Source organism: Sapajus apella, unplaced genomic scaffold (genome assembly GCF_009761245.1).
Source record: "Sapajus apella isolate SASKATOON/1434 unplaced genomic scaffold, GSC_monkey_1.0 scaffold150, whole genome shotgun sequence".
Lineage (NCBI taxonomy): Eukaryota > Metazoa > Chordata > Mammalia > Primates > Cebidae > Sapajus > Sapajus apella.
In genome coordinates, this window is record NW_022437090.1 from 836,675 (window position 1) to 854,506 (window position 17,832).

The 17,832-nt window shown below is 39.7% G+C and overlaps 1 protein-coding gene and 1 long non-coding RNA gene across 4 annotated transcripts in view; one reads left to right on the forward strand and one right to left on the reverse strand.

Moving 5' to 3' along the window:
- ELP3 (elongator acetyltransferase complex subunit 3) overlaps window positions 1–17,832 on the forward strand; it is a 98,436-nt gene that overhangs the window by 60,427 nt on the left and 20,177 nt on the right. For all 3 annotated transcript variants that reach the window (XM_032265367.1, XM_032265368.1, XM_032265369.1), the window contains 4 exons: window positions 3,928–4,018; window positions 6,584–6,649; window positions 8,204–8,431; window positions 10,068–10,149. In XM_032265367.1, coding sequence (XP_032121258.1) covers window positions 3,928–4,018; window positions 6,584–6,649; window positions 8,204–8,431; window positions 10,068–10,149 — 467 coding nt within the window. The remainder of the gene's footprint in view (window positions 1–3,927; window positions 4,019–6,583; window positions 6,650–8,203; window positions 8,432–10,067; window positions 10,150–17,832) is intronic.
- Window positions 3,841–17,832, reverse strand: part of LOC116541299 — a 95,311-nt gene continuing 81,319 nt past the window's right edge. The window contains exon 2 of the long non-coding RNA XR_004264779.1: window positions 3,841–4,338. This is a non-coding gene — a long non-coding RNA (uncharacterized LOC116541299). The remainder of the gene's footprint in view (window positions 4,339–17,832) is intronic.

A 17,832-nucleotide genomic window follows, 5' to 3' on the forward strand; every position in this document is an offset into this window, starting at 1 on the left:
CCCCCCCCCCCCCCCCCCCCCCCCCCCCCCCCCGCAGATCACGTGGCTCTGGTTAACTAGTTCCTCCTGTGGGAAAAAGACCTTGTTAAGAAAAGTAGTGCTGGGGCATTTTTCAAAATAGTTTCTTTTCTATTCTCCCAGCCAGAAACAAAAGAATTCATATCTCTGATATTTATAATGTGGGCCCTGGCCAAGCTACTGGAGGTAAATCTAACAGTATTGTAGCAGTTGGCCTGTGACTGGGTCCATCCAGAGTTTTAAACTCTCAGACTTGTTACAGTTCAGGTTTTCTTACCCTAGCGCTGGTTCTCACAGCAGTTTCCACTCAGGAGTCTCTGCTCTGTTAAGCGCGATGACTTCTCAGGAGTCTCTGGTCTCGGCTTTGGTAAGCTACAACCCCTCCATTCGTCTGTCTGTCTCTCCAGCCACAGGGGCAGTAGTTTGCCTTGTGTCTTACCCTCTTACAGATCCAAGAAGAGGTGTTGCCTTTTCAGTCTGTTGACCTTTTACTTGTTCGGGTGGAGTAGCAACATTCATGCTCCTTAAATGCAGAACCAGAAACTGGAAGTCCCTCCTCTGCCTGTTTTTTACCTGGGATCTTTGTCTTACAACTCTTGAGTTTTAAGAGTTTGTTATGTATTCTAGATACAAGTCCCTTATCACATAAATGATTTGCATATGTTTTCTCTCATTTTGTGAGTTGTCACTTTTTTTATTGATATGATTTGCAGCACAGATGTCTTTAATTTTGATGTAGGCTATCTTGTCCGTTGTCACTTGTGCTTTGGTGTCGTAAGAAGCTCAGGAGCATGAAGTTTACTTCTGTGTTTTATTCTAAGAGTTGTGTAGTTTTAGCTCTTACTACATTTAGGTCTGTGAACCATTGAGTTAATTTTATATATGATATGAGGTATGGGTCCAGTTTCATTCTTTTGCCCATTTGTTAAAATGACTATTATTTTCTCTTAGAATTGTCTTAGCACCATAAATGATTTTTAATGTGTAGGTCTTATATCCTAGTTTTGAAACCATTACTGAACATCCAGGTAGGTCCGACTATGCTGATTTAGCAGATTTCGTAGCCTGGAAACTCCTTGCGGGGTTTAGTTGTATTGGCAAAGTTCAGTAGTTTCTGTAATGAGGCAGACTCAGAGTCTGTCTAACCAAATTGTCATTTGCCAGCAGAAAACTTGAAGTACCAAAGAACGGCCTGGTTGTTTTCCCTAATGTCAAATTAAAGCTCCAAAGTGCCTCAGCTTTTTATGAATGTAAATTACAGGTCTGTCTCGATTAAGTTTCAGTTAATGTTTTCTACCTTTGACACTCATCACATTAATGAATTCCGTATGTTTAATACCTGTCCACAGTTGTCCCTATCAAGTTTCAAAGTATGCTGTTTAGAAAGTAGAACATTCTTTGACTTCTGTATGCTAGTGAAAAGAGAAAGTATAAAGCTGTGCATATGTGTTAATAACAAATCAATTTCTTCGTAGGTAGGGAGGGAAGTTAAATTTGGATGGGGGGATGGGGCAATAGGATAAGAGCAGGACAACAGAGCATTGTTTATGATTGGGGAGCTAATGGAGGGAAGTTGCCCTGTTGGTTGAGAGATGGGTTCTGCAGCCCCTTCTGTGGGCTCAGTAGGCTCCGTGGGCGTCTCTTACACATCATTGTCCTGGATTATCTCCTCTGAGTCCATTCTACAAAGGGGACTCTTAAATTAAAACTGGGTTTTCTACCTATGATAACAGAGCTGAAGAGAGTTTAATAGATGCTTCTTTTAAGGGTTTGAGATTTTTTTGTTTTTGGTGCATTGAGTGATTAACTTCTCAGTGATCAGTTTCCGACATACAGTCATCCTTCAACCCACAGAGGCCCTACCTTCACGCCTCTGCTCTCTTCCCATGTCCAGGTGTCCATGGTATCCTGCACCTCTTCATTAATTTTCTTCTTAATTAACTAAGGACAGAGAGAGGAACACGGCCCCAAGTGTAGTCCTGAGATGCTATCTTGTGTTCCTAAGTGAAAGAAGGCTGTTGTGTGCCTTAGAGAAATTACATGTGTTAGGTAAGCTGCTTTGAAGCATGAGTTATAGTGCTTCTGTAACTATAAATATAACTTACTTATATAGTGCTTCTATAACTATAAATAAAGGCACCTTAGTTAACATATAGCTGATTCATTGACATTGAACTCATGTTAATGAATCAGCTATATGTTAAATAAGGTGTCTTTAAACAGAAACATACATAAAACAAGGTTATGTGTTGATCAGTTGAAGAAAATGTTTTAGGGGCTCACAGGAACCTAACCATGTATATCACCTGTGGACAATGCTTTAGTGTTCACTAATTCAGTATTCACAACAGCGTAACTATCGTGAATAACAAGAATTAAATGTATTTGTCATGTAATGGGCACTAACACTGATTGCCACTGACTTTATCAGATTAATTTTGTGCCATGTATAATGTTTTAAATTTAAGTTTTATATATTTCTTATGAGTGTATATATATTATGTATAGCCATATATTTAATAATTCATATATTTGTGAGTTCTTTATAAATTATTTTAGGGTAAAAAAGGTCATGTAGAAGACTTTATGTTTGGTTTGTACAATCTGAAACAGTAAAATTAAAAAAAATACATTTGTTCCTCGACAAAATCAACCATATTTTTTACTTTAATAGCTTTCATTTAGTTTAATCCGATTACTAATTTTAAAATATATTTAAGAACATTATAGCTCCAAAGATAGAAATTTATTTTACTGGAAACTGTAAGTAAGCCGTATCTACTAACTCTGGTCACCCTAATATATATGTTTTATGTCACTCTCCCTTTGAACCCCCCAGTGTGTCTTTCCCTTAAAGAATTTTAACTTATCTTAGATTTATAGCATTTTTATGGCAACTCTCCTGGCTTCCAGAGCCTAATAGACTTATTTGTATAGCTTTTAAGGCTAATTGATTGGCTTTTGATGCTTTTGCTAGAGGAATATCTTATTAAAATCAAATGGATGAATTAGCTAATTGTATTTAACATTTGAAGGGATAAGTGAAGAGGAGGAAAAGACTCAAGTTGATTCAAAAGCAAAATGAGAAGAAAAGATAATCGGCATATTCTCCGCATCTTTCCTCTGATCAACCAAACAGGAGACAAATTAGAGACTTGTCTTTGAATAGGAAGCAGATGTGCCAAGCATATTCCTCAGATTTTGTTGACTGTTTTATCTTTAGATACTGATTTTTGTCTAAAGGAGAGTGTTGGAGCAACTGAAATGGAACTCATAACTTCAGCTTTTGATGGAAGTTGATGCCTGGCACTTTATGCTGTATTAATGCCAGGAAATAAATTTTATTTCCTCCTATCTTTAGGCAAGCTGTTATTCCTCTTCTGCACAGTCACTTTTAACTTAGATTTCTGAGAAACAAGGAAAAAAAGATTGACTCTTTGAGAGCAGTTGCTGGCTAAGCCAGGCTTTTGAGCATCCCAGTTACTTGTCATTCAGCAGCTGTGTGGGAAAGTGTAAGCTACATTGTTGAACAAATTTTGTAAAGGAAAAAAAAATTATTTCTTGATTTACTTGGTACAAATGTCTCTTTACTCAAAAAACCTTTACAAATGGTTATTGGGCATTCAGACATTTATTTAGCACTCTGTAATCTTATAAAGTGATTTCCATCAGGTGCCTTTCACAGAAACCCCAAGAGGTCAGGGGAAATCATAATTTCCTTCATGAGAAAGCTGGGGCCTAGAGAAGCTCCTTGTTGGGAAGCTTCACCTCTGATTTCCTGGTCTGCTTCATAGGCTTCTTGCTTTTTTGTTTTTGTTTTTTTTGTTTTTGTTTTTTTTTTCTCTGAACATCCTTGCCTTACTGCTGTGGAGAATGATTTGCAATAGCTTATGTTTTTCTCCTGTACAGGGATATTCCAATGCCTTTAGTCAGCTCAGGAGTAGAGCATGGTAACCTGAGAGAGCTGGCACTTGCAAGAATGAAAGACCTCGGAATACAGGTAAGAGTAAATATGGCTGTCAGGCCACAGCTGTAGAGAGAAAAGGAATCTGAAATGCAAAAGACTCTTCTACTATCACACCTAAAACTAGACTTGCGGGTCAGGTCCGAAAGCCCCCGGATGTTGAAGGGCATGGTCACCGGCCCATGCTGGAGCTACAGCCAGTGGTGCAGAGGCTGATCCTGTTCCTTCATTCCCTTCTGCTTCCTTCTGCCTGCTCGGATTGCCAACTGCATGCTCCACTCCAGTTTCTAAAACCAGTTTTCCTTTTGAAGTATTAGGTGTTCAGTTCTTGACTGAAGAAAAAGGAGATGTGATTCCTGAAAAGAAATTTTCATTTGAAAAGACAAGGATTACGTGCATGAAATAACTACCAGGACTCCTGTGGCCCCACATACACCACCCTCCCATCACTCTGGCCGTTGAAGTTCCTTCTTTGGTCACAGATACTTACTAAGCACCTCCTCTCTGCTGGCCCAGGATGTACAAAAAGCCCAAGAACCCGCAACTTAACAGTCTCTATGGGAGATTCTTAAGTCATAGGAAGGTTTGACACTCAGTGCTCAGGAACTTCTTAGAGCTGCTGAAGGGATAAACCAGGAGTGATATTGAGACCAAGGGCTGACTCCTGAGATCTGCCCTCAGAGATTCTGGATCAGTAGGTTGGGATGGGACTGATCTGTTTTTTTATCCGGCACTAGGTACGTGGTTCTCATGCCCAGTTCAGACGTGGACTCCACTTTGAAAGACATGGTTCCAAGGATTACATATTTGTACACAGGTGTTTGTGAACCTAAGACATTTTCTTCTCTCACTCAAATTATTATGGAGAAAATTTTTCAGAAAATTGTTCAAGGGAGAGTTTGTGAACATTATTGGCTTATTCTACCAAAAAAAAAAAAAAAAGAACAATTTTATGTTCTAGAAAAATAGCAAATGCATTATTTATGGTAATTAATGGCACCGATAAGATTGTATGCCTGCTGTGCCTCCCAGGCTCCAGCTGTCCCTGTCGTCCACCTCCTCTCACCTCCACGAAGGCCACTGACCTTCAAGAAGGCCAAGGTGACTGACCTGGCCGGCCTATCCCAACAGTCTCATTGTCAGTCCATCTTCTTTAACGCTTGCCCCTCATAAGCCTTGTTAGTCTCTATTAAGGTAAGCTGGAATTGAGTCTAAAGGCTGGAATTCACTCATAGCCAAAAGATATCTAGTTTCTATAGGCAACATCTTTAGCAGAAAATACACACCAATCTCTGCCTTTAAAAAAGCATGCAAAAAAAAAAAAAAAAAGAAACAGCATGAAGGTGTTCATTAAGAACATGGAACAGTAATACATTCCCATGCTAGCTAATGTATAGAACTACTATAGTTCTATCCAGCAGCTACATTAAGTAGATTAATAATTACAGAGATTTCTCATCTTCATCTGCTGTACAATTTTTGTTTACTGGAATTCATGGACTCTACATCAGCAAAGCATTATTTTGAGCTAGTTCCTGGGGCATGGAAGTAGCTTTGGTTTTCTACAACTGAATAATGAACTCTCATTTTTCTCCTGGAACTCTACATATATAGCAGTCCTTCATAAATATACTATTAGTAGAAAAGCTTACGTGACGTCATCAAATTTCCTATGGTGATCTTTTCTCACTGGAAGAAATGTTTATGGTTTGTTCTGTGGGGGGAAATAACACCATAGGATATGATATATAATTGAATAATTACAAGGATTTATAATAATGAAAAGCATTGGTCGTTGTAAATGTCTGGTAGCATAGCATGCACTGTGGGTTGTGGAATAGAAGCAAGAGCCACATCACAGATGCTTGGCCATGCAGACCAGGCATTGCATGGCATCATCTGCAGGTAGCTCTGTGCTGCCTCAGATATTCAAAGAGCCATTTGTGATTGTGCTTCAGAGTACGTAATACATAGCTCTAGGTTCGTTCTTTTCTTTCTTTCTTTCTCTCTTTTTCTTTCTCTCTCTTTCTTTTCTTTTCTTTTCCCTTCCCATCCCTACCCCTCCCTTCCCTTCATCCTTTCTTCCGCAGTGTCCGTCTTACAAAAAAAAAAAAAAAGCCATCTTCAACATGTACTTTTTTGATACTCCTAAAATGATACAAATATGGCAATGCTAAAAATGTTAACTTCCATAAAATGGAGAGGGTTTTAAAAATTTAGGATTTTTAAATCCTAAATTTAAAAATTTTCCGTGTATGTACTTCTGGATTGTACTTTCAGATAGTTATATCCCCCGGGCAAACCTGTTTTTTGCTTTCATGACTTACATTCTTTACTGCTAAGATTATATTATATATTGATTTTTTTGGAATTCTAAATTTATTTTAAAAGCAATACTACTTCATACATTTTCACTCTGGTCTCCCCACCCTCAAATTGATTAAAGGTGGCTTTATTTTGAAATTCACCTCTTTTACTGTAAGTTATGTGCAAACTTAATTTTGGGCCCGGGGTTTGGCAGAGAGGTTTAAATAAAAATAAAGATTGAATTGGTTACCAGTTTTACATTTGTGGCCCCTCACCACCACTTTTTTTTGACAGTGTCGAGATGTGAGAACCAGAGAAGTTGGAATCCAAGAAATTCATCACAAAGTACGGCCATACCAGGTTAGTCTCTTCATTTTGTAAGGGACCGGGTCCTGTCCTTACATCATTGCCAAGCCTGGGCCCACATGTTTTTACCAAGGACAGAGCCCCAGAAGTGAATAACTAAGAGCAGAGACTAACAGGATTAGATACCAGTGTCAAGCCATGAAAGCCAAATAGGAGAATTCTAGAAGAACCAGGTTAGGAAAACGAAGTCTGAACCTCATTCTAGCCCTGCACTGTCCAGTGGAACTTTCTGCAGTGTTGTGTATGTTCTGTGATCTGAGCTATACAATATGGTGACTGCTGAGCACTTGAAATATGGCTTATACAAATGAGGAACTAAATCTTTAATTTTAATTAATTTAATTATAAATAGTCCCCCGTGACTACAAGCTCCATTTGGGAAGAGCATGGTATGGTCTGCTTCTCTCTATATGTGTAACTGTTCAACGGTTTCCCAGTGGTGATAAGCGAATGAATAGATCAGCCCTTATCTACAGGGGCTCCGCAAGAATTAAGTGTAATGCCTCAAGGCATTCATGATATGCACTGAATTAACTTCTCTCTTATACTTGTATAATGTCTAGCTGTATGCCAAATTTTCTGTAGGATTTGATTGTCTTGTAGAGCTCCATTTGAGAAAGGCTGGAATCAGATGATCTCTGCATTGTTTCTGTTCTCAGCACGAATTACTTAGTTGACCTTTTTCACATTTAGGACCTTTTGAGGGAAAAAGTAGACCCAGCACAATTTGTGTGGTTCAGCTATTTAGCAAACATTATTGAGAAGGAATGTGTTAGTCTGAATTGTTCATCTCAGTCTGGTTACCTTCTGCCCATTTACTGAGTGTTTCTGGGTGTGGCCATGTCCATGTGTATACCTCTCTCTGTGTACGCATATTGTTACATATGGCTTCTCTTTAGGCAAAGTACAAGAGCCATTTGTACAATGAGCTGAAGGGCCAAGAGCCTGTGCAGACTGCTACCACAGAGCTTCCCCCAAGAAGCTACACTCCATGGTTTAATTTTCTTTAACCTGTTAATCCCATAATTGTGCATATTTTAAGTGCCCTGTGGGATGCCATACTTCCTGGAAATTTCATCAAGGTGCAGGTGACTAGCATCACATTTTTCTTCCCCAAAGATATATTTCAGTGGAGGTGATGAGGACTAGAAGGTGAAACCCAGACCATTCAGCCACTGACAGTTTTGAGGCAAAGGGGTGCTCCTGAGAGCTACACATGTGACAGGTGTGAACTTTTACATTAGAGACTCTTCATGTAGAGTTGAATGCGTGGAAGGCTTTACTGAGTTGGATCTCTGTAAGAGCCTCAAGGTTAATGAAGTTCAAGTACTTGTGAAATTATACAGTTTTCCTTTTATAGTAGTCCAAGAATAAAGTGTGAACTTTAATCTTGGTGCTATTTGAGAGTAGACAAGTAAAAAGAAACATAATTAGTGATTATTCATTCCTTCTCCCTAACTAGATATTAGCCTAAATCAATACAGACAGTTATAAAAATGAATTTGGTTCTTTAATTTTGAATATTTTTTGTGGCCTTTTACTAAACAGGTTGAATTGGTAAGGAGAGATTATGTTGCAAATGGTGGCTGGGAAACATTCTTGTCGTACGAAGACCCAGATCAAGACATTTTGATTGGACTCCTTCGATTACGCAAGTGTTCAGAAGAAACCTTCCGTTTTGAACTGGGGGGAGGTGTCTCCATAGTCCGAGAGCTGCATGTGTATGGAAGTGTGGTCCCTGTGAGCAGCCGGGATCCTACCAAATTTCAGCATCAGGTATCCTGTATTCCATTTCTATTTGACATCTAAGAAACTGCCTAAGTAGGAAAACAGAAAAGGCATGGGGTGAAGAGAGGAGGAGAGGAGAAAGAGAAGCATAGAAACAGAGGAGCCAGCTCCAAAATGGATGATTTAATAATTTTGTTCGGAGATGTTTTCTTTCCAAATTGTACCGTTTTGGGAGGAAAGGACAAACTGAGATTCAGTCTTTTGGAACGTATTGGATTGAACCACATGGAGTGCAGTGGTGTGCTCTTGGCTCGCTGCAACCTCTGCCTTGAAGGTTCAAGTGATTCTCCTGCCTCAGCGTCCCTAATAGCCGGGATTATAGGCGTGCACCACCATGCACAGCTAATTTTTGTATTTTTAGTAGAGACGGGATTTCACCATGTTGCCCAGGCTGGTCTCAAACTCCTGACCTCAGGTGATCCACCCTCCTCAGCCTCCCAAAGTGCTGAGACTACAGGCGAGAGCCACTGCGCCCAGCCTGCAAATAGAATTTTTGAGAGAAAGAATGTCTAATACTGACAATCTCATATGGGTCAACTTATTGTGGAGTCCAGCTAGATGGTGATGGGAAAGCACTTACGAAATATTGAAACACTTCCTAAGGTTAAGGCGTATTATACATAGGGGAACCCTATTCTATTCCTAGACAACCTACCTTAATAATCAACTTTGTAAAATTTCCCGAAAATGAGTTAAAACCTAATGGTGGATATGATATAAGCTCTAAAATGGATGATTTAATAATTTTGCCTGGTTTCTCAACTTGTTTAGAGAGTAGAGCCGTGGCCGGGAGTGGTGGCTCACACCTGTAATCCCAGCATTTTGGGAGGCCGAGGCAGGTGGATCACCTGAGGTCAGGAGTTTGAGACCAGCCTGCCCAACATGGTGAAACAAACCCCATCTCTACTAAAAATAAAAAAATTAGCTGGGCGTGGTGGCATGTGCCTGTAGTCCCAGCTACTCGGGAGGCTGAGGCAGGAGAATCACCTGAACCCAGGAGGTGGAGGTTGCAGTGAGCTGAGATTGAGCCAGAGTGATCTCACCCAATGCACTGAGCCACTGCACTCCAGCCTGGGCAACAGAGGGAGATTCCGTATCAAAGGAAAAAAAAAAAGTAGAGAGGTTACTAATAAAAAATGTGTTGCCGGAGACTTCCATCATTTAGAGGTTGCCATTAGGCAATATATAAATTATAATATATATATTATATATAAAATATATTATTACATATAAATTATTATATAAAAGATAAGAGGGAATTACTGTCTTCCTGTGTATAAGGAGGGAATTACTGTCTTCCTGTATGTAGATTACATCATCCACAAAATACCTTTTGGTAGCTCTTGTTCAAGGGAATTACTGTCTTCCTGTGTGTGGATTACATCATCCACAAAATACCTTTGGTAGCTCTTGTTCGAAAGTTACACCTTTTTAAATTGTCTGCTACAGTGTACCTTTGGTTTGATTGGTTTCTTTTTCCTTTCTCCCATAATTGGGCTTTTATCACTCTTATTTTAACAGATTTAAGCAACTACTAAAGTATAGCCTTCTTGTTTTATGGACCCCTCTTAATGAACTTCCTTCCTTTTTAATTCCCACTCCCCTTTGTTGTTGCTGTATGCAGGGATTTGGCATGCTGCTGATGGAGGAAGCAGAAAGAATAGCTAGAGAAGAACATGGATCTGGGAAAATCGCTGTGATATCAGGTAACTTGGGGAGGGTGAAGTGCATGATTCCTTCCTTTTGAACTTGGCACCACAGTGAAAACTATATTGCTATCCTTTTGCCCCTGTTGATGGTTATTATGTTCAAAATTGGGCTGAGCTGACTGGCGAAGGACTTGTGCTCAAACAGAATTCACAAAAGCAGTTTAGTGGAATAGAGCTTTCGAAGCGCTCTGAGAGTCAGGACCTGTGACCCATGTCCCCTTTTCTGCACTCTGTCACCTGGTCACCTCCTCTCGTGCTGTGCCCAGTTACTCTATCTGAGGAAATGGAATTTAATGATACGGACAGGAGGAAATCATGGATGTTTTCCGCTATTGTGGAGATTATCACTATTGTTCAGAAATTAAAATAGAACCTTAGTTGCCAGTACAAGCTGTTTAAAGGCCAAATTCTTGCTCTTTCAGTTTTGTTCTCGGTGACTTGACTGTGGGGAACGTCTTTCCCCTGTTTGGGAGTGTACTAGGGAAAAAGGTTTTCCACAGCCCTCTTAGGGTCCCTGTCTGGGTCTGAAAATAAACTGACAAAGACAGATTAACAGGGGAAAAGCATACACGCTTATTTCATATACATTTTATGAAAGAGGGAAGCCTTTGTAAGGAAGTAAAGACCCAGAGAAATGGCTAAACCTGAGTGTTATACAAGTGTAAAGCATGGAAAAATATGACAGAACACAGGAGTAAGAGCCAAGGGTGATAAACAGGGACGTTTAGCAAGGCCTGTTCATGCAGATTCCTTAAGGTGCCCCCCTGCCTACAGAAATGAAGGTGTTCGTTTGCTCCAGGTGGTGTGAGGGCATCTCTCTCATGAGCATCGCATGACCTGCATCAGGAGAGAAGGAAGGGGAAGGTCAGAGGGTCCTTCCTGCATCTGCCATTTTCTGATTCCTTCACCTTAAGATACTCAGTATGCCAAGGCACCATGTTTTGGGGTAGTGTGTTCTGAACCCCATCTGGAGCTTCCCCATTTCTTATCTAGGACAGCAGGTCACTGGGGAAGTGGGCATGAAAAGGAAAACTCAGTGCAGCCTGTGTGAGTGAAGCAAGAAATGACGTAGACCCCCCTTCACATCTGCTGTTTCATACTGTATCCTTACAGACATGGCTGTTCCCAGTAAGAAGCTAACAGGGTGAAAGCCAGGATCAAAATGGAGGTTATTTTCCATCCAGCATGTTTGGTTTCCCATAAGGCTAGTACATTCCTAAAGCTAAAATATGCCTTCTGAGAAAATCATCTCTTCTGAAAATGAAAGTTGAAATGAGGTTTTAAAAAAAAAAAAAAAAAAATTAATAAGTTGTTGCCAATCAATAAATCAATACCCATGTTCAGGTTTTAATGATTATAATTATGAAAATGTAATGACTCAGGCTCACTTATAATCATTTAGTGTGGTTGAGGTTTTTGGCAGTCTCCAGAGAGAGACCTAAAGCTTTTTTTTTTTTTTAACATCTAGCTTTATTATTTTTTTTTCTGTTATCTTTCAAAGAAGAGGTAACTAAACAAGGGTCACCTGATTGGCACTGTTACCTGTAATAAAAAAGTTTACCTTTCAACTGCTCAACCTGCGGTTGACCAGGACTACCAGGCAAGGGCCAGACTGACTTGGAACCCCTTCTGCACATGCATCTGTGTAGAGTTGAGAACACCTGAAATTTCCTGGGTCCCTTTTGCCAGAGCACTGTCAGTGTTCTAGTAAAGTACTTGATACTTCAGTGTGCCTCCACATCACCTGAAGATGTTGTGAAAATGCAGACTCTGACCCAGTGGGCCTGGGTGGGGCCTGAGAGCCTACTTTTCTTGCCACCTCCCCCGTGATACCTATGCTGTCTTCACACCACACTTTGTACACAAGCAAGCCTTGAGTATTCTCTTCCAAATGTATTCTTTTCAGTCACGGAGATAATGACAACACTCTTTGATCCTGGCAGTGCTGCACTTAGTCTGGTAATAGTCATGTGACTTTGTGGTGTCTGTGGGAACCTAATCAACGTTAAAACTGAAGAGCATGCACATTCTATCACTGCTCTGCATCATGCCATCTGCCTTCATAACATCTGTGTCTTTTTAGAATGTTGCATGCAGAGAGGACCCCTGACTTGCCTGAGGTCATATCCAGTTGCCCATAAGAGCCTCAGTTTCTGCTTCTTATGAGCGGGGTGATTGCCATTTTCTAAGAGGAAGTCGGCATCTGTCCTCTTTCTGCCATATCTGTCTCCCTAGCTTTTTATCATCATCTAAATAATAGCTCCATTTCAGATCATCTGCATGTAGAGTTTCTCAAATAACAAGAAGAGACTTGCTCTGTGTCGGCTGGGACGATAGGTCTACTACTTCATTTCTACCCAAGAGGTTTCTCTTGACCAGGGAGTTTCTGTAGGAACAGCCCTGTAATGCCTTCTTGGAACTCTAGTGAGTTCAGGAGGGAGGATGCCATAAGCATTACTTCCTGTTACCCTGCCTCGAAGCCCCATCATTGCTCTCTATAGGGGAAACTACACAGGCCTTGACTTTCTGTTTGACTTAAGCTCTGGTTACTCTTCAAATGAAAGAACTGAGAACCTGTCTGGATGATGCCTTTTTATTTCTCCAATTTAGTAATCTATTACTCTTCTATGTAAGTTTCTGAATCAGATGCTGGAGAAGTCTATTGGTCAGAACTTCAAGGAGGGCAGATATGAAGAGCTTATTATTATGTCATGGTTTTAGCGTGTTTTTCCGTTTTTTGCATTTTGACTTTGGTTTTTCTGATGTGAGTACAATTATGTGTGTGCATGTGTTTTCATTTTTAGTAAATAGTTATTCTAAGTTAATCCTTAGAATGAAAATCTCTTTATGGTGTCCGTGGGCTGCACTTTGTCAAAGTTACCTTAATAGATTAGCTGAGAAGAGGCACTGATTTGGGGGCTGGGGGGAGGACAGGTTGCCCAGATTCCATTCCTGCTCTGCCAGTAGCTCTTCTTGTGATCTAGGATAATTTTACTTGCTGGCCCTAGGCCTTTATTTCCTTATTGAAAACAAGTGGATGTGGTTATCCTTTCCAGTTCTCACTCTAGAATTCTACCCCTTAGAATCTTCTTTAGTTCTCAACATGACCAACTTCGTTTTCTTGATTAAACTATAGGTGGGTCCTTTTCTGGTGCCATATTAAGAGACCCTTTAATTTCACAATAGATTTCAGTCTCATTGTAGGTTGGGTGTTTGCTGATGAAAATAGTGCTAGTTTCCCATAGGTAGTTAATCCTGTGGTCTGTGAATAAGTATTAACTTAGGTCACAACTGTTGACACTGTTTGACCTCAGTGTTCTCCTTTTTTTCTGACCTTGTCCTCAGTTTGTGAATCCGTCCTTGTTCCAGCTATTCAGGCTTCTATATAAATTGTACACAGTCTGTCCTGGCATAGCTAGTAAGCCTGAGTAAGGGAAAGACAGAATCATTTATCATTTTGGTTACTCTTATGTAAGAGTAATGCGTTTAGGTAGAATTTTTTTCAATTGTGTTTTGATTCATTATGACTTTCCTTCATCTTGCCAGGAGATTTTCTCTATAACTTGGGTTTATAATGTTGGATTCTGCCTCTAGACAATATTATTAGCTACACAGTAGATCTGATTTGAGTTACTACAGAAAGACTCTGGGTATTCTTTTTTCCATATTTAAAAACAAATTGGTTTCTTATCTGTGTTACTTCACTAGATTTTGTTTGTAAGTATACACTGTGTATTTTATAGCAGATTATCTTTTTAAAAAGACAGCTCCCTTTATGTCTACATGAGAAAATTGAAAACTTTCTTGTATATCAAAATCAAATGAAGCAATTTCTCTTGAAAGAGAAGCCTTTAAGTTTATTCTGTTTTTTCCTTTGTACTGCGTTTCAAAGTGAACCGTCAACCCTAAATGTGAAAATGAAAGCAAAAATGAAATGTTTAGTTTCATTGGCATCAAAATCACCGTGTATCAAGGGGTCACATTTGAAATGAAGAGTGGCATGCAGTGTTGCCCTGCCCTGCAGGAATTTTTGTGTTGGGCTAGGAAACTCTCACCTTCCCCTGGTTGATTGCCTTTGATTGCAGAGGAAGATAAGTTTCTTCCTACTTAGACTCCAGATTTGTTCATCACTCAAGACTAAATACTTCACAGTAAGAAAATATTCTTTTTCTACAAATAAAAATGGACAAATCAGTGTTACAAGAACCATCAGTTTATAAAATAATGTGTAGGCAGGAAATAACAGCTAATTGCTGCCAAATATCTAAGCAATTAATTAGTCCCTATTAATTCCAAGTGGTATCATTTGCCAGCTTAGCCCATGTATCTTCTGTCAACACACATCTGTTCAAGGTTGACAAATTGTATTTACTTAAAAACCATGTTTATCTACTTGGATGATCAGCATTCTTTCTTTTAAAAATGTTAAGATGAGCAGTTTTTGTCTCTCCTCTCTCACGATGTAAAGTCCAAGGAATTATGCTGGAGAAGCTAACCTCAACATCTGAAATGCCATCACTAATAATCACCATAGAAACAGATCTCTGATGTCACACTGCCCGTACATTTCCAAAAGGGCAAATACAACCGTGATAGTCACTATTTAAAAAGCCATTTAACACCCCCAACAGGATGAGTTTTTTTCTTCTGGCAATTTTGGCTAGGTATCAGAACCAATGGTGTGACTGTTTCAGTTTGCTGAGCTAATTGCTATGCAGCAAGATGAACAGCTATTCCCCAAGCTCCTCTGACTACCTTCGTCATAAGCACTATTCTATTTGTGTCCTTTCAAGTAGAAAATTAATATGGCCATTGGCCAAGAATCGTACAAGGCCGATGGATCGCACAGTGATGGTGAGAAATGAGGAAAAGGTCTGAATGGTTGATGACAGAGAAGTCAGAGACCGATAGCCATTTTGTTTAAATCTATTAAAAAGCCAGAGAAGGGGAGAGGAGAGAAGAATTTAAATATAGGGTGAGTAAACGAGTCAGTGTGGAGATAAGATCCTTAATCATGACGGCCTTAGTTATGTGACCCCAAAACTAAATCACAGTGTCCGCTGGTCAGAAAATAAATGTACCTGTGCCTTATATAATCCAATATGGCTTTCTAGGACTGCAATTAGTGGTCTTGTTTGCCAGATCCACTGATTAATAAAATCGTATGTGGGCAGAAAACAGCACTTGCTTTGTTGAAACATTTAAACGGCACATGGCTGAGATTTACTTATTGGACCTTCACCCTGTCTCCCAGGCTACTGTACATCTCCCTCAGTTTCAGGGGAAGGTAGTTTTATTCCTTGCATTATAATCTAGTTGAAAAGAGGTACATTTGTAACGAGGTTTGTCTGATAATGGATTCATAATCCTTACCAAAATGTGTGGAAAAGCATTTCTTCATTGTAGCATATCTATTTGCTAATGGATACAGGAAGCCTGCCAAATGCATACCAGTTTGTGCCACCTGCATATGTGTTAATCTGGTACTTACCAGAAAGGAAGGGAAAGAGCGTTTGCCCTTTGTACTCTGTGCTTTAGTCCTTTACATCATTTATCTTTGTGACAAATTATCCCCTAAATGTTCCCTAATTAAATGTACATTTTCTGGTTTATGTAGATTCCTCTGTTCCATTTTGGTATTCTAACAATGATCATATACGTTTCTCTTTTGGTACGTGTTCCAGTAGTATTTTTTAAATCATTATTAATATCTTTTTAAAGATGATACAATATAAAGTATTTACTATAAGAATGCTATTTTTCAGCATCATCATTAGTCAGACTAGCATTGATGATATGAAATACTACTTTGGTAGATCATGAATTAGCTGAATGTTTGCTAATTGGTGTCTGATGCAGCTGCACTGTGGCAGCATCATTGCATAGCTCCTCCCAGAAATCTGTATTCCATGACTTGACATTTACTCTGTACGTGAATCAGGTACCTGTGTGTAGTATACCTCACATCAAGTGCATTAGACCATGTCTCACTTGGCATCACAGACTGTTAATTAGTACACATGTTTTGAATATTATTGAATAGGCCACTAATGAGCTTCTACTGTTTGGATCTTGGAGGCAACTGAATTTTTTGTGAAGTTTCCCAGGCAGAAGCTAATGATACGGATTTGGAGTGGCTGATTGGCATTTGAAGAACAGCATTTGGCAAATGCTGTTGCTAATCCCAGGTCCATGCAGTCTAGCCTCTTAGGTTTCAGAGTGTGCACACTGAGATCTTGAAGTCCAGCTTTGCTAATGCAGACAAAAATAAATTTATAGACTTTTTCTCCCCATTCTTATTCTTCTTAGTTTATGGATATAGGGAATGATGGTCTTACACTTTTGCTTAGGAGTAATAGGATTATATCATGTGATTTCTGATAACATTCCTGAAAGGTCTGGGAACTTTGAGATGAATGACTACCTTTATTTAAAATTAGACACATCACAACACTTGACAGGCTTTTTTTCTGAGGAAGGAAGCTCTCTCCAAAAGCAACCTACCCTGCACTGGTCACCGCCAGCTGTCTATCAGAAAGTCTATTTTCCTAGTTTGTTGCAACATTGACTCTTTATCAATGTCACTTTAATATGAATAGTACTGTTCTTTTCTCTAAATATTTGACATTGCCTTCATTCATTCAGTTTGATAAAGCTTTTCTGTTTTAGATCTGTTAGAGGCAGGGATTTGGCAACTTCTCCTTTGGTGAACAGGTATTACTGAATAATGCTGGAAAATATTGGTCCTGCCTTCCTTAGTAGCAACCAAGATACTAGTTTTGTAAAGCCTTTTAGAGATTTCTGATTCCAACAGAACATATGCAAGGAATTTCTTATTCTTCAGTTGGCCTGGCTTAAGCTGTTGTCTCTGAGCAACAGCTCACATTTCTAAGACAGTGCCTGTTGGACTGAATTGGAGATAGTGCCTGAATTGGAGATAGATTGTGACCTTGGGATAATTCCCTTTGCACCCCATCCTCTACTCCCTAAGCAGGACACTGTCCACTTGACCACCATTCATGAATGAATTGCTGGGGTTCGGTAGAGCAGTCCCCATGCCCCAGATCTCTACCCTGTGTGATGTTGCCTCACTGCAAATCCTAATAATTAGTGGTTGTTCTGGTTATTTATTATCATGTAACATGCACCCAAATTTTAGTGCTTAAACCACAACCATTTTATATGCTTAATGATTCTGTGGGCGAGAAGTTCAGCAGGCCATAGAAGGGATAGTTCCTCTCAGTTCCGTGATGTCAAGGGCCTCAGCTGGGGTGGCTTAAATGGCAGTCAGTTGGCTGGGATGGCATGTCTGGAATTTCTTTTCTGATTGGGGCTGTCAACATGAGCAGCTTGGTTCTTGTCCACGTGTCTGCTCCACATGGCTTGGGCTTCTTAATAACATGATGACTGGGTTCTAAGGGGAAGGATCAAAGGCCCGGTCTTAGAAGTCTTAGAATTATTAGTTATCTGTCATTGTATAATAAATTTCCCCAAAATTTAGTGGCTAAGATAATAAGCATTTATTGTCTCATGGTTTCTATAGCAGGAATCTGAGAGTGACTGAGCTGGGTGCCTCTGACTCAGCATTCCCACCAGGCTGTAGTCAAGGTGTCAGGCGGGGCTGGGGGCTGTAATCATCTCAAGAGTCCATTGGAGTTGAAGGATCCCCTTCCATGTTCA